General features: G+C 48.9%; 1 protein-coding gene across 1 annotated transcript in view; it reads left to right on the top strand.

The window, feature by feature from the left end:
- The first annotated feature begins 4,292 nt into the window (after positions 1–4,292).
- Positions 4,293–14,462, top strand: part of tmem88bl (transmembrane protein 88b-like) — a 55,114-nt gene continuing 44,944 nt past the window's right edge. The window contains exon 1 of the mRNA XM_078238538.1: positions 4,293–4,568. Coding sequence (XP_078094664.1) covers positions 4,293–4,568 — 276 coding nt within the window. The remainder of the gene's footprint in view (positions 4,569–14,462) is intronic.

The following is a 14,462-nucleotide window of genomic DNA, read 5'->3' on the forward strand; positions in this document are numbered from 1 at the left end:
GCGGGCGGGGAGGGGGAGGGGGGGGGGAGGGAGCAGAGGTGCGGGGGGTGGGTGGGGGAGGGAAGTAGGTAACAGGGGTATCGAAAATGTGTGGTGGGGGAATGTGAGGAGGACTGGGGGGCAAAATGCATAGCTATGGAGAATGGATGGGGAGGGGAAAGAAAGCGGAAAGGATGATAGTAAAGGAAAATAGAGGGGCAAAGGCAAGGGGAAATCATTGGCAATCGTCAGCACTTCTGCCTCACAGCGCCAGGGACCCGGGTTCGATTCCGGCCTCGGGTCACTGTCTGTGTGGAGTTTGACCATTCTCCCCATGTCTATGTGGGTTTCCTCTCAATGCTCCGGTTTCCTCCCACACTACGAAGATGTGCGGGTTAGGTTGATTGGCCATGCTAAATTGCCCCTTAGTGTCAAGGGGATTAGCAGGGTAAATACATGGGGTCACGAAGATAGGGCACGGATGGGATTGTTGTTGGTGCAGACTTGATGGCCCGAATGGCCTCCTCCTGCACTGCAGGGATTCTATGAAAGGGAAGGTAAATGGACGGCAAAAGAGGCAAGAATGACATGGATTGTAATGAAGGGGACAGGAAAAGAAAGAATTTATATTTATATAGCATCTTTCACATCCTCAGTATGTTCAGAAGCATGTAATACTAAGAAGGTGCTATTGCAGTGTAGTTACTATAATATGGGAAATCACAGCTGTTAATTTGCACATTGCAAAATTCCACGAATAGCAATGCAACAATGGCCTAAAACTATATCACCTGGATAAACTTTAGAGCAACCAAGATTATAGTCAAAATAACGTCAAACCTTTCTTTGCATTATATTCACCTCCCTGCCAGGGTTTGATGACATGATGTGCCATAAGTGTTACTGGACTAACAGGAATATGAGTGCTGGTTGGTTGCTGTGTTCTTCTGACGACAGTTGGAGATAGTGGGGATGCAACGCAAACTGGAGGAACAGCACCTCATCTTCCGATTGGGCACTTTACAGCCTTCCGGACTGAACATTGAGTTCAACAATTTCAGAGCGTGAACTCTCCCCTCCACCTTCACTCCATTTCCATTTATTTCATTTCATTCTGTTTCTTCTTTTCATCTCATTCATCCATTTTTATCATCCTTCTTTCTCACTTCCATTTTTCCACTTCTCCATTCCTACTCTCCATCTTGCCCATCCCCCCTTCCACCCCTTCAAGACCTTAACCATCTGTACCTCTGTTCTGCCATTCACACATTCTGATCACTTCATGGACACTTTCAGCATCTTTCCCAGCCTTCTTCATCCTCATTTACCTTCCCTTTGTCCAATTACCCTCACCCTCATAGTATAAATCTCTTCTGGTTCTCTTTTCTCTTAGCTCTGATGAATGGTAATCCAGACTCGAGACGTTGGCTCTATTCTCTCTCCACAGATGCTGTCAGGCCTGCTGAGTTTCTCCAACATTTTCTGCTGCTGTAGCTTGGAGATAGTCCTGGTCTCACTGCAGCTAAGTTCACAAATTGAGCATCTCTCACACTGATACAAAGGTGACCTGACCCTGCCTTCTACTGACCCTGCCTTCTACTGACCCTGCCTTCTACCTGACCCTGCCTTCTACTGACCCTGCCTTCTACCTGACCCTGCCTTCTACCTGACCCTGCCTTCTACTGACCCTGCCTTCTACCTGACCCTGCCTTCTACCTGACCCTGCCTTCTACCTGACCCTGCCTTCTACCTGACCCTGCCTTCTACTGACCCTGCCTTCTACCTGACCCTGCCTTCTACCTGACCCTGCCTTCTACCTGACCCTGCCTTCTACTGACCCTGCCTTCTACTGACCCTGCCTTCTACCTGACCCTGCCTTCTACCTGACCCTGCCTTCTACTGACCCTGCCTTCTACCTGACCCTGCCTTCTACCTGACCCTGCCTTCTACTGACCCTGCCTTCTACCTGACCCTGCCTTCTACCTGACCCTGCCTTCTAGTCCAGACATCCTAATGGTCTGGTGTTCTGCTATTCTTAGAGACCGCAGCATCATCTGAATACCATGCAGCTTAGGCCAGACACTTGCCCTGTCTAACCACTGAATTATGGGAATATGGAGTGAAAGGCACCAATCAGACCATTAGGGCTCTGAAGGACAGTTTCTGTAATTTGTCAAACCCCCATCCACCCTGGCGGCCAATAGGCCTCAACGCCAGTTGCAGCATCCATAGCAGAAGCTGTAATTATCCTTTGGGCCTGTGTTGTGGGTGACGCCAGTGCAGATAACCCTGAGTACACTCCAGAGTGATGTTGCAAAGCCAGCCCTCTGATAGAGATTCAGGTTGTGGCCCCTTAGTGGGGGCAAGTTTCTGCTGTGCTGATTAGGGTATTGGGGCCAGCGTTCTGGAATTTTAGTGGGCAGGTTGCAGAGAATGTTAAACACCATTGACGGTTGGGCAGGAATTTCTGGCTTTTAGACCAGCGCGGCCGAAGAATTCCGCTCTGGGTTGCCACTGTTCAAACCCGCTTATCCTCGGGTTGATGGCAGAATACACGAGTGAGAATGGGAGCAGATTTAATAACACATAAATCCTTCATACAAATAATACAGACACAGAAACTAGAAGCAGGAGTAGGCCATTCGGCCCTTCGAGCCTGCTACACCATTCATTTTGATCATGGCTGATCATCAAATTCAATATCCTGATCCCCCTTTCCCCCATAACGATAGAACCCTTCATAGAATCCCTGCAGTGCAGAAGGAGGCCATTCAGCCCATCGAGTCTGCACCGACCACAATCCCACCCAGGCCCTATTCTCATAACGGCACATGTTTACCCTGCTAATCCCCCTGACATTAGGGCCAATTTAGCATGGCCAATCCACCTAACCTGCACATCTTTGGACTGTGGGAGGAAACCGGAGCACCCGGAGGAAACCCACGCAGACATGGGGAGAACGTGCAAACTCCATATAGACAGTGACCCAAGGCTGGAATCGAACCCGGGTCCCTGACGCTGTGAGGCGCCTCCAATCCATTGACTCTGTCTACACTTCCCACTGCCTTGGCAAAGCAGCCAGCATAATTAAGGACCCTACGCACCCCGGACATTCTCTCTTCCACCTTCTTCCTTCGGGAAAAAGATACAAAAGTCTGAGGTCACGAACCAACTGACTCAAGAACAGCTTCTTCCCTGCTGCTATCAGACTTTTGAATGGACCTACCTCGCATTAAGTTGATCTTTCTCTACACCCTAGGTATGACTGTGACACTACATTCTGCACTCTCTCCTTTCCTTCTCTGAACGGGTATGTTTTGTCTGTATAGCGCACAAGAAACAATACTTTTCACTGTATGTTAATACGTGTGACAATAATAAATCAAATCAAATCTAATCACTGTGCTGCCCATTAGCAAAACTATTAAATGTGCTTTATTTTAACTTCTGGAATTAACAAAGTGATTTGCAAAGTATTAAAATAAATCATCCGTCATGGGATGGAGTGGCCAGAGTTATGTTGACATGTTATTCCAGTTAAGTACGGTTAATGTATTTACAGCTGTGGTGAGCTACAAAATGTTGCAAAGTAAATGTATCGCTCTGAGCTACTCTTAGACTTGTGATTTATAGGTTAACAGTTATATTTATTTATGGATTGTTAGATAATGCAGCATGGGAATCAATGAGAAATTATAATGTTCCAGTATTGTAAAAAAGCATCATTAATGTAACGGGGGTAAGAATGACTATTAATGTTAGATGCAAAAATGATTTACTTGCTAATCTATTAAATGCCACGGTTTAGCTGCTGTGGGCTCATTAGCACAGAATGCATAGGCTGCTTTAAGTACCGTGAGTGCGTCTGCAGTTATCACCTGGTGACTTGCTGCTTCAGTTTATGCTGTTTGTCTGATACCCAGGTGCTGATCTGGGTGGTGCATGTTCAGTGGCTGTGCATACAGCACAAGGGGATTGGTTCGTGGCGGGAAGGACTGCATCCTCAAGCAGCTTGTTAATCTTGACTAACTGGCTTAGTGTCAAAGGCTGAAGGAATCAGCTGCCGCGTGTGTGGATGCAGCTCGTGCAAAGCTCAGACTCCTCCGCCAGCCCTCTCAGCGCTGAGGGTGATTCACATCCCTGGCAGGACAGGACGACGTTAATGTGGGAATAAGCAGGGTAACTGACAAGGAAACTATCTGTGTGGGGATCGGAGCCCGGTTGCACATCAGAACACTGAAGCCAGGGAACTGCAGCAAAAAAAAAAAATCAATTAACTGTGGAAGACAGATCGAGAAAGAGGCAGCGGTAAAATGGCAGAGCAAGAGATCGAGGACTTTGATGCGGGAAGCGTGTCGGACACTGCCTGCATGCTCGATCATGTCCACCCTCCACCGTACAGCATTGACGACCAGCCCTGGCCACTGGAGGCGCGCGGCGTGTGCGAGTTCTGGGGATGGGCACTCCTGGTCACTGCCTTTAACTTTGCCCTGTTCCTCCTGAACTTTGTCCTCATGGCCACTGTGTTTTGCATTGTGCTGCTGCCCACCATTGTAGTGGTGTACTTTGGGTTTCAGTGTCACTCCAGGGTAAGTAACCTGTGGCTAGGAATGCTAATTCTCTACTTGCCTTGTCGGTGTGGGGCTATGAAATTATGAAAAGTGGATTGCCCAACCAGAGATAACCACTGGCTGAAGTTGCAAAGGCCGGCCGGGTCTTTTGATAATTGGTTGGGTTTTCTGTTAAAGTAATTGCAGTTCGGGCTGCCCTGTTTTCTGAGCAATGCTATAAGGCAGAAATGCAGCACTCCCTGGCTAACGCAGAGGGGATGGTTGGTGTTAATCCACATTTATAGCTCTCTCTGTCTCTGAGAGGTAGGGGATTCCCTTTGATGGTGAAGCAACATTTTGTTTAATGCATGCTCGGCATAACATTCAAAGGATTCGAATGCAAATGACTGGCGCAACTCAAGAAATATTAAAATGGTCCAATTCTGCCAGGAAGCTTAGCTTTAGCCACTACTCCTGCAACTGACTATGGTGTGATTCACGCTGTATCAATATTGCCAGAAACTTTAATCCACCAGGTACGTGAACTACTTTTGATATTAAAACTAATGTACATTTTCAAGGCAAGAAGACAAAAGTTTCAATCTTCAGAAGTGATTGCAATGCTCTGTCGCTTAAGAAAATTCCCAGTCTTAGTGTGAGTCTTCCTAACAATGCTTTGTTTGAAATACACCCTGTATCTGATTATGAAAATGAGGAGGATATGAGGACAACCTGACCCACCTTTATAAACCACAGGCTGTTCTACTTAAAGCAAAATGGGTCACAGGGATTGTGGAGGGGCAGGTTTGGTGGCTTTCATGTCTGTACCTTTAATTAAAATGCTGCCAAAATGCTGAAGTCAAACACTTTAGGGTGACTGGCATTGCAGGTGCGCCCGCAGGGACGGGTGGGTAAAGGTTGGCAACTCACCAACTAAAAACGCTGCTCTTGTTATATCCCTTTTGAGATCTGGGAACTCTTGCGTTCATGTCTGCATTCCCAGACGTTGATGTGTCAGGACTGAGAACAGGGGAGCACACAACTGAAATTGTCAGCAATTTTTAAGCTGCTTCATAGTCAAGGGACTTGCAAGTCAGTCAATGTCTCAGCACGGTGGCACAGTGGTTAGCACTGCTGCCTCACAGTGCCAGGGAGCTGGGTTCGATTCCAGCCTTGGGTCACTGTCTGTGCGCACATTCTCCCCGTGTCTGCGTGGGTTTTCTCCGGGTGCTCCGGTTTTCTCCCACAGTACAGAAAGATGTGCGGGTCAGGTGGATTGGCTGTGTTAAGTTGACCCTTAGGGCCCTATTTTACCATTTTGATTCTAAGCGCTGGGCGGACTTGAAACTGGGAGTATTTCAGATCCGACTTTAAGACGCATTCTCAGGCGCCCCCATACACACTCTGCCTGAAAGAATATCAGTGATTCCGAATTCTGCTGCACAAGCCTGTGGGCGGGGCTTAACACGTCCAAAACCCTGCAGCTCCGATCGGAGCTTCCAACTGCACATGCGCAGAAAAAAAATGATAGAATGCTGCTTCCCTGCCACATCCCTCCCGGGCCGGATAATCCCCCCCCCCCCGCCCCCCTCCCCACCCCCCGCAGCCCCCACAGACATTGCCCCACCCCCACAACACTACTGATCCCCTAATCCCCCCCCCACCTCCCGCCACCCAGACTGATCACGGCCCCCCCCTCCCCCCCCCCCCCCCCAACTGATCTCAGGCAGAGTGGCAGCGGACACTCCCCTTCCCCTCCACTGATCACACACAGAGTGGCAGTGGACCTCCTCCTTCTGCCTCACTGACCTCAGGCAGAGTGGCAGTGGACACCCCCCTTTCCCCCCACTGATCTCAGGCAGAGTGGCAGCGGACCCCCCCTCCCCCCCCACTCCTCCCCTGATCTCGACAGCAGAGAGCCGTCAGACGCTCAGCACTTGCCTCCTCACTAACCGGAGCGCCCGAATCAGACTTTTATGGAGCATGTCTGTTTCGCGCCGATTCTGGATGGACGAACGCGGTGGTAAAGGGGGAAGTGTCGGTAAGGTTGGGCATGCAGCCCATTAAGTCAATTTAAATGCATGCAAATGCATTTAAATCGCTGTCGTGCCCGTTTCTGGCTCGGTCCCGATCGCGGCTATTATCAGGCCTTGGTACGGGGGGAACTGACGTGGAGGCGGGTGCGGATCGCGCTTCTCGCCTCACGCCCGACTTTGCCAAGTTTTCGTGCCCGAAAATGGGCGCAACCTGATGGTAATATCAGGTCCTTAGTATCAGGGGGATTATTAAGGTGAGTATGTGGATAATCAGGGTAAATGCATAGGGTTATGGGAGTCGGGCCTGAGTGGGATTGTGGTCGGTGCAGACTCGATGGGCTGAATGGCCTCCTTCTGCACTGTAGGGATTCTGTGATTCTATTTTCCATTATCTGGTCTATTGGAAAATTCCCCTCTTTAAACTGTAACGGAAGTCGCCCTGCATTTCTGAAAATTCAATGAAGTTCACAGATTTAAACGATATTTTCACGGTTCAGCTGAGGATGACTTGTGAAACTAAGTAGGAAATTAATTGAGTTTGAAAGCCACAAATGGAACTGAACAAGCTGCTGTTGCTTTGCTAAACCCAGTGTCGGTTCAGCCCCAATCCGACCATCCGAGGAGAAGGAGGGCATGATGTGAAAGTGAGGTGACACCTCGCCATAGCAACAAAGCAACGGGCCACTCTGAGGGCTGGGATTGGCTTTGCTTCTCAGGATGCTACAGGTTAGACCTGAGTTGGGCGATTGGGCACGACTGGGTGGAGGCAGGCACATTGGGTGGGATTTTCTGCCCTCGCTCATCCTGAAACGGTAAAATCCCACCCGGGGTCAAAGGGCGTTCCCATTGTCCGCCCCTCACCGGCTCCGATTCCCATGGTGGGTAGGGCGGTAAAATTCCAGCCATTGGCTGCGATTCTTCAGCCCCAAGTGTCCATGCTCAGATCGCACTTGGGCTGGAGAATCGAAGGGGCGGGGCTATACTATGTTAAGCGCCAGGGAGAACCCCCAACGTAATCCCCAGCAAGGGGGGCTTGAATGAGACTAGCATACTTAAATATCATTTGAGTATGCAGAATCGGTTTGGATTCTCCTGGATCCTACAATTCACCGACTCTAGGGCGTGACGGGAACCCAGCGCAAATCACTACTGGTCCCCACAAATGGAGACCAGCTATGATGGCTTCACCGGGGCCTTGGAGTCCATTAAGGCCCCCGGGTGGGCAGGGACTTGGCTGGGCAGTGTCCTGGTAGTGCCAACCTGGCAGTACCCATTTGGAAGTACCAGGTTGGCACTGGCAAGGGGTGGGGGCTGAAAGGGGATATCTGAAGGGGCAGGAATCTCACTGGTATTCCCACTGGGGACAAAACTTAGAAATGTTTTGGGAGAATCGTGTCCATTCCCCGCTGAGGGAAGGTGGACACATCGCCTGGTCTAAGTCTTACAGTGTAAACCTTCAGTTGCAGTCCAGGCAGTTGGCCGCTTCCCAGTGTGTGTGGTAACCGCTTACGGCACTTGTGCATTAAACCGTAATGGGGTATAGCAGGCGGTGGGGTGCAGGGGGGTGGGGGGGGGGGGGAGGGAGTGGTGGGGGCAGATGCAGAATGCTGGGGGTTATAAGGAAAGCCTGAGCAAGTTTCTTTCTGAGCTGACAAAGAAGGGAAATCTGTTCGAAATGAGTTCTGCGCAAACACAAATGGTACGAATAAGGAGCAGGAGAAGGCCATTCAGCCCCTCGAGCCTGCTCCAACATTTAATATGATTATGGCTGATATGATAGTAACTGCAAATCTGCATTTCACCCATCCCCAATAACACATCAGCCCCTTGCTTAGCAAGAAGCTATCCATGGACGGCACGGTGGCACAGTGGTTAGCATTGCTGCCTCACAGCCCCAGGGATCTGTGTTCAATTCCCGGCTTGGGTCACTGGCTGTGCGGAGTTTTGCACATTCCCCCCGTGTCTGCGTGGGTTTCCTCCGGGTGCTCCAGTTTCCTCCCGCAGTCCAGAAATGTGCGGGTCAAGTGGATTGGCCATGCTAAATTGCCCCTTAGTGTCAGGGGGACTAGCTAGGGTAAATACATGCGGTTACGGGGATAGGGCCTGGGTGGGATTGTTGTCGGGTGCAGACCTGATGGCCTCCTCCTGCACTGTAGGGACTCTGCGATTCACCTCTGCCTTAAAGATATTCAAAGACTCTGCTTCCATCACCTTTCCGGGAAGAGAGTTGCAAAGACTCAGGAGCCTCTGGGTGAGAATATTTTGCCTCATCTCTGTTTCAAATGGGCTGAATGCTGCTTCCCATCTTCTTCAAGGTGCCACAAATCTGCTTCATGAAGGTAAGTTGGGGGAGGGGGGGGGGGAACCAGAGTTGGGACTGGCAGGACTTCCTGTAGGTGACAAGGTCTTGCCAATTCCATCTCCTTCCAATAATCAGAGCCTCCCTCTCATTCAGAAATCCCAGCAGCACACAACCAGTGGGGAAACCCATCACAATGCGGCAAACCCCATCGGCCCCAAATTGTCCCCAGTGTCCCTGGGCCAGCATGCTTCAGGGTAAATGAAAAGCAAAATATGGCAGATCCTGGAAATCTGAAACAAAATCAGAGAACGCTTGAAAAACACAGCAGGTCTGGCAGCATCTGTGGAGAGAGAAACAGAGTTAAGTTTTCGAGTCTGTATAAATCGTCTTCAGAGTTAAAGCAAGGGAGAAATGTGATGGATCATATGTTGTTTAGGTGGGGGTGGAGCAGAAATAGAAAGTCAATGATGGGTGTGATCTAGGAGAGATTGGATAAAAATGTTTAGGGCACAAGACAAAGGAAGTGTTAATGGCAGTGTTAAAGACTAATAGTGGCATAAAGGTAAGATAGCAGAATGTGTTACTAGCAGAACGAAGGTCAGTGCTTTATGAAAGCAAAACTTAAGAACAAATGGCAGATAGCCCTGCGGAGGAGGGGAGTGGTACAATGTGTCGAGATAATTTCTTTTAAAGTTTAAGGGTGAACTAATTTCCACCGTGGAATTAATTTGTTTTCAATACTTAATGTTGACAAAGAAAAATCTCGTTTGACTGGACCAGCTCAATTCCTGGGAATCTCGTCATCACTGTAGCTTCACTGATTTCCAATATCATTGCTGAGTTTAAAAACCGAGGTGTAGGGATGAAACATAAATTTACTTGTATTCAAACACTAACCCTCTCCCTGTCTGGTTAGAAGCCATATTGTGGAATCTACCTATTAAAATGTCTGTATCAATCCTCCTGGACCGTCCCAGATGAAAAAAAGGCTCCAGAATATTCATCCATCCTCCCAGTCCCTGGGATTCACTCCTGGCTGATTGGCCTGTACAGATTTTTGGACAGAATTTGAATTTTTGTTGTTGCCCAACTCTGCTCCATACATTCAGAATTTGTTGAAAATTTATTTATTAGTGTCACAAGTCGGTTTACATCAACACTGCAATGAAGCTACTGTGAAAATCCCCCAGTCGCCTCACTCCGGTGCCTGTTCGGGTACACCGAGGGAGACGTTAGCACGGCCAATGCACCCTAACCGGCACGTCTTTCAGACTGTGGGCGGAAACCGGGGGCAATTCTTTTACACAAAGGGTGGTGAGTGTCTGGAACGCGCTGCCCGGGGAGGTGGTGGGAGCAGGTATGATAGCGGCATTTAAGGGGTAACCTTAAATACATGAATCGGATGGGAATAGAAGGACACGGACTCCGTAAGTGCATATGGTTTTAGTTTAGGCAGGCATCATGATTGGTGCAGATTTGGAAGGCTGTTCCTACGCTGTACTTTTCTTTGTTCTTTGAAACCCCCACACAGACATGGGGAGAATGTGCAGACTCCGCACGGGCAGTGACCCAAGCCGGGGATCGAACCCAGGTCCCTGGTGCTGTGAGACAGCAGTGCTAACCACCGTGCTATAACGTGGAGAATTTATTGATTGCATCTGCTCCTTGCTAATGCTACCCTCCAGCTTTATCTCACCAGGAGCCATAAGATGTTGAATAATCCAGATGCTTAGCTTGATCACACTCCACTGCACCATTTACCTCCCTGCTAACCTCTTATCCCCAGCTGCTATTTGAGTCCTATCCCTCATTCTGTTTGTGCATTTTGTTTTCTGGCACTCCGTCCATGCCAAGGCTGAATCTTTTTTGCGCGGCCGTTAAACTTTATGAACAGCGAACACGATAAATTGAAATCTTTACACAAGACATCCTCATAGCTGTTCCATACACTGCCAGAATTACAGCCTGGCTTTGGAGTCAGCGCCGCATTATCAATGAGGCAGTAATTTCCTTCCAGAAACACCACCTTCTTACGAGGGTCATAAATAAGGATGGTCTGTGCTGTTGCCACATACCCTCAGGGTTGCTCTTTGCTGCTAGGTTGCAGACGGAGAGGGAGAATTGTAAAATGATCAGGAAGGCTAATGGAAAGCTGACCTTTATATCCAGAGGGCTGGCAGACAAAAGGGTAGGAGTCATGCTTCAGCTATGTTTTAAAAGTTTATTTTTATTAGTGTCACAAGTAGGCTTATATTAGCACTGCAATGAAGCTCCTGTGAAAATCCCCTAGTCGCCCCAGTTTGGGTACACTGAGGGAGAATTTAGCATGGCCAATGCACCTAACTAGCACGTCCTCCGGAGGGTACACAAGAAGGCTATGGATAAATCTGGGATAGAACCATAGACCATAGAATCGCTAATGTGCAGAAGGAGGCCATTTGGCCCATCAAGTCTGCACTGACCACAATCCCATCCAGACCCTACCTCATAACCCCATGTACTTACCCTAGCTAGTCCTCCTGACACTAAGGGGCAATTTAGCATGGCTAATCAACCTAACTCACACATCTTTGGACTGTGGGAAGAAACCGGAGCACCCGGAGGAAACCCACACAGACACAAGGGGAATGTGCAAACTCCACACAGACAGTGACCCAAGCCGGGAATCGAACCCAGATCCCTGGCACTGTGGAGCAGCAGTGCCAACCACTGCCATTGGTGGCACCAGGCCATTGGTGGCACAGTGGTTAGCACTGCTGCCTCCCAGCGCCAGCCTTGGGTGACTGTGCGAAGTTTGCATGTTCTCTCCGTGTCTGTGTGGGTTTCTTCCAGATGCTCCAGTTTCCTCCCACAGATGTGGGAGGAAGATGTGTGAGTTAGGTTGATTAGCCATGCCAAATTGCCCCTTAGTGTCAGGAGGACTAGCTAGGGTAAGTACATGGGTTATGGAGTAGGGTCTGGGTGGGATTGTGGTCGATGCAGACTTGATGGGCCAAATGGCCTCCTTCTGCACATTAGCGATTCTATGGTCTATGGTTCTATCCCAGATTTATCCGTAGCCTTCTTAACAGGCTGATAGCTTTACCACGAGCGATTATTGTGGCAAAGATATTAAAATCAATGGAAAGGAGAAGATTTAATGGCCAGAATCTTACCACTGTTCACACCAGTGGGATTTTCCCATCCTGCCGCAGTGAACGGAAATTCGGCTGGCCGCCAAATTCTCCGACCTCGCTGCAGCGGGAGCGTGGCATGAATGGGTAGTAAGATCGCGCCCAATATTGGCAAAAGTAAAATAGAAAAAAAAGTATTGGAAAAAGTGTGAAGAAACGGGATCATGCAAGGCTGCCCCAGTTCAATATCTAGCCCTGGGCAGCTGGATGGGTAAAAGGGGTTTTCCGTATTCTGAATTCTGTGATGCATCAGGAAATTTCATTCTGCAAAATAATTAGCTTTGAAATGTTATCGCTGAATATTGACAATGATTTCAGAATAAACCTTCCGTAATCTCAGTTCTGTTACACTTATAAAAACTGCTTCCCAGTCACATTACTGATGTCCCTTTCCCAATTGTACCACAAAAGAGCGGGGGCAGAATTTCCTGCCAGACTGCCTGCAAACAGATATAACTTTTAGAATATAATAAAAAGACAATAAGAGGCCATTTGGCCCATCAGAGCCCATCTGATAGCTCAACTCTGCCATCAAAACTGTCTCTCCGGGCCTAGATTTTAAGGCTTCGCTCCTCCAGGAGATGTAAAATCCCACCCAAGGTCAACAGACCTTCCTGTTGTCTGCCTCTCGCCTGCGAGTTCCCGTGGCGGGAGGGGCAGTAAAATTCTGTCTCTTCTTCAAACTGACTGAGCTTTTCCCGGCTACAGTGGGGGAGGTGGGGAGGACACCAGGACGAGAGCTGCTATGATCTGTAATATTGAAGCGCTGTGAGAGAAGAGTATAAATGAACTGCCTCGCTGCCAGTCAGGCTATAGTCAGTCTGAGTGGCTTTTTCAAAGGGCGAACTTCTCCTAACAGCAGGATGAAGCACTTACCAGTTGAGTGAGTGACACTGAATGCTTCTAAATGATGGGCAGCTGAGTGGTCGTTATAGATCAGCAACATCAATCAGCCTAAGATAACACCCATCACCACCAATTTTCACACAACTACTCCTGTTGCTGCGACGGACAGCGCTGGCTCTGTTGATTTACTTCAACCTGGAGCAGCTGCTTCCCTTCATCCAGGGCTTGGAAAATCAGCGCAAATAAGTGTTCCCCTGGCAACCTCGTTGCCACCAAGCAACTCGCGAAAGGCAGGGGACTCGAGAAAGTAAAAGCAAATGTCTTGTGTGGTTGTAATGAGGACAGCACCGGCCACCGTGTCACTCTGCGCCTGCAGTAAGTCCAGTGCCCCCCCAGCGCTGTCCTCGGCGTTTTTCCAGCCGCGAAAGACATTGGCCGCAATTTTTCCGACTGTTCATGTCAGCGGGATTTCCCCATCCCGCTGCAGGGAACAGAGATTTGGGCTGTCGCCAAATTCTCCGTCTTCGCTGCAGCGGGAGCGGGCAGTAACGTCGTGCCCGTTAAGTCTGTTTGCTCTGGGCTACACTGAATGCACTATTCATCCGAGGTCTGTACTCGTTGCTGAGATTAACGTACATTGTGCTTACCAGCTCCTCTGCTGTATCTGCTGTCGACCCTACTGTCCGAGATTCCAATCCAGTCAAAGTCTCATGTTCAAAAGTGCAAGTCATTGCAAGTCCTTTCCCCTTGAAATCAAATAGTTGGGAGAACATAGCAATTATACTTCAAGGTGAAGGGGAGAGGTACAGACCTATCCCCTCTCCATCGAAGTAGTCAATCCCCTATATAAGGGAATCAGTCCTTTTCATGTTCTCCCCGTGTCTGTGTGCATTTCCTTTGGGTGCTCCAGTTTCCTCCCATAGTCCAAAAATGTGGAGGTGAGGTGAATTGGTCATGCTAAGTTGTCCTAAGTGTCAGGGGGATTAGCAGGAATAGGGCCTGGGTGGGATTGTTGTCGGTGGAGACTTGATGGGCCGAATGGCCGCCTTCTGCACTGTAGGGATTCTTTGAGCTCTCTCACCCAAATTACCAACCTGCTCCCCACTCAGATTAACACAACCACACAAGATGGTGATCACGTGGCCTAGTGCTTTTATCGCTAGATTATTAATCCAGAAACTCAGCTAATGTTCTGGGGAGCCGGGTTCGAATCCCGCCACGGCAGATAGCGAAATTTGAATTCAATAAAAAACATCTGGAATTAAGAATCTGCTGATGACCATTGTTGATTGTTGAAAAAACCCATCTGGTTCACTAATGTCCTTTAGGGAAGGAAATCTGCCATCCTTACCTAGTCTGGCCGACCTGTGGCCCCAGAGCCACAGCAATGTGATTGACTCGCAATTGCCCTCCAAGGGCAACTAGGGATGGGCAATAAATGCTGGCCAGCCAGCGACGCCCAAGTCCCATGAATGAATTTTTTAAAAAATTGATCAACTCCCCACCATTCCAGGATGGAATTTGCAATTCCAGAGAGACATAACATCACTTCCTTCTTTCTCCAACTTAAAAAATA

Source organism: Mustelus asterias, chromosome 22 (assembly GCF_964213995.1).
Source record: "Mustelus asterias chromosome 22, sMusAst1.hap1.1, whole genome shotgun sequence".
Classification (NCBI taxonomy): domain Eukaryota; kingdom Metazoa; phylum Chordata; class Chondrichthyes; order Carcharhiniformes; family Triakidae; genus Mustelus; species Mustelus asterias.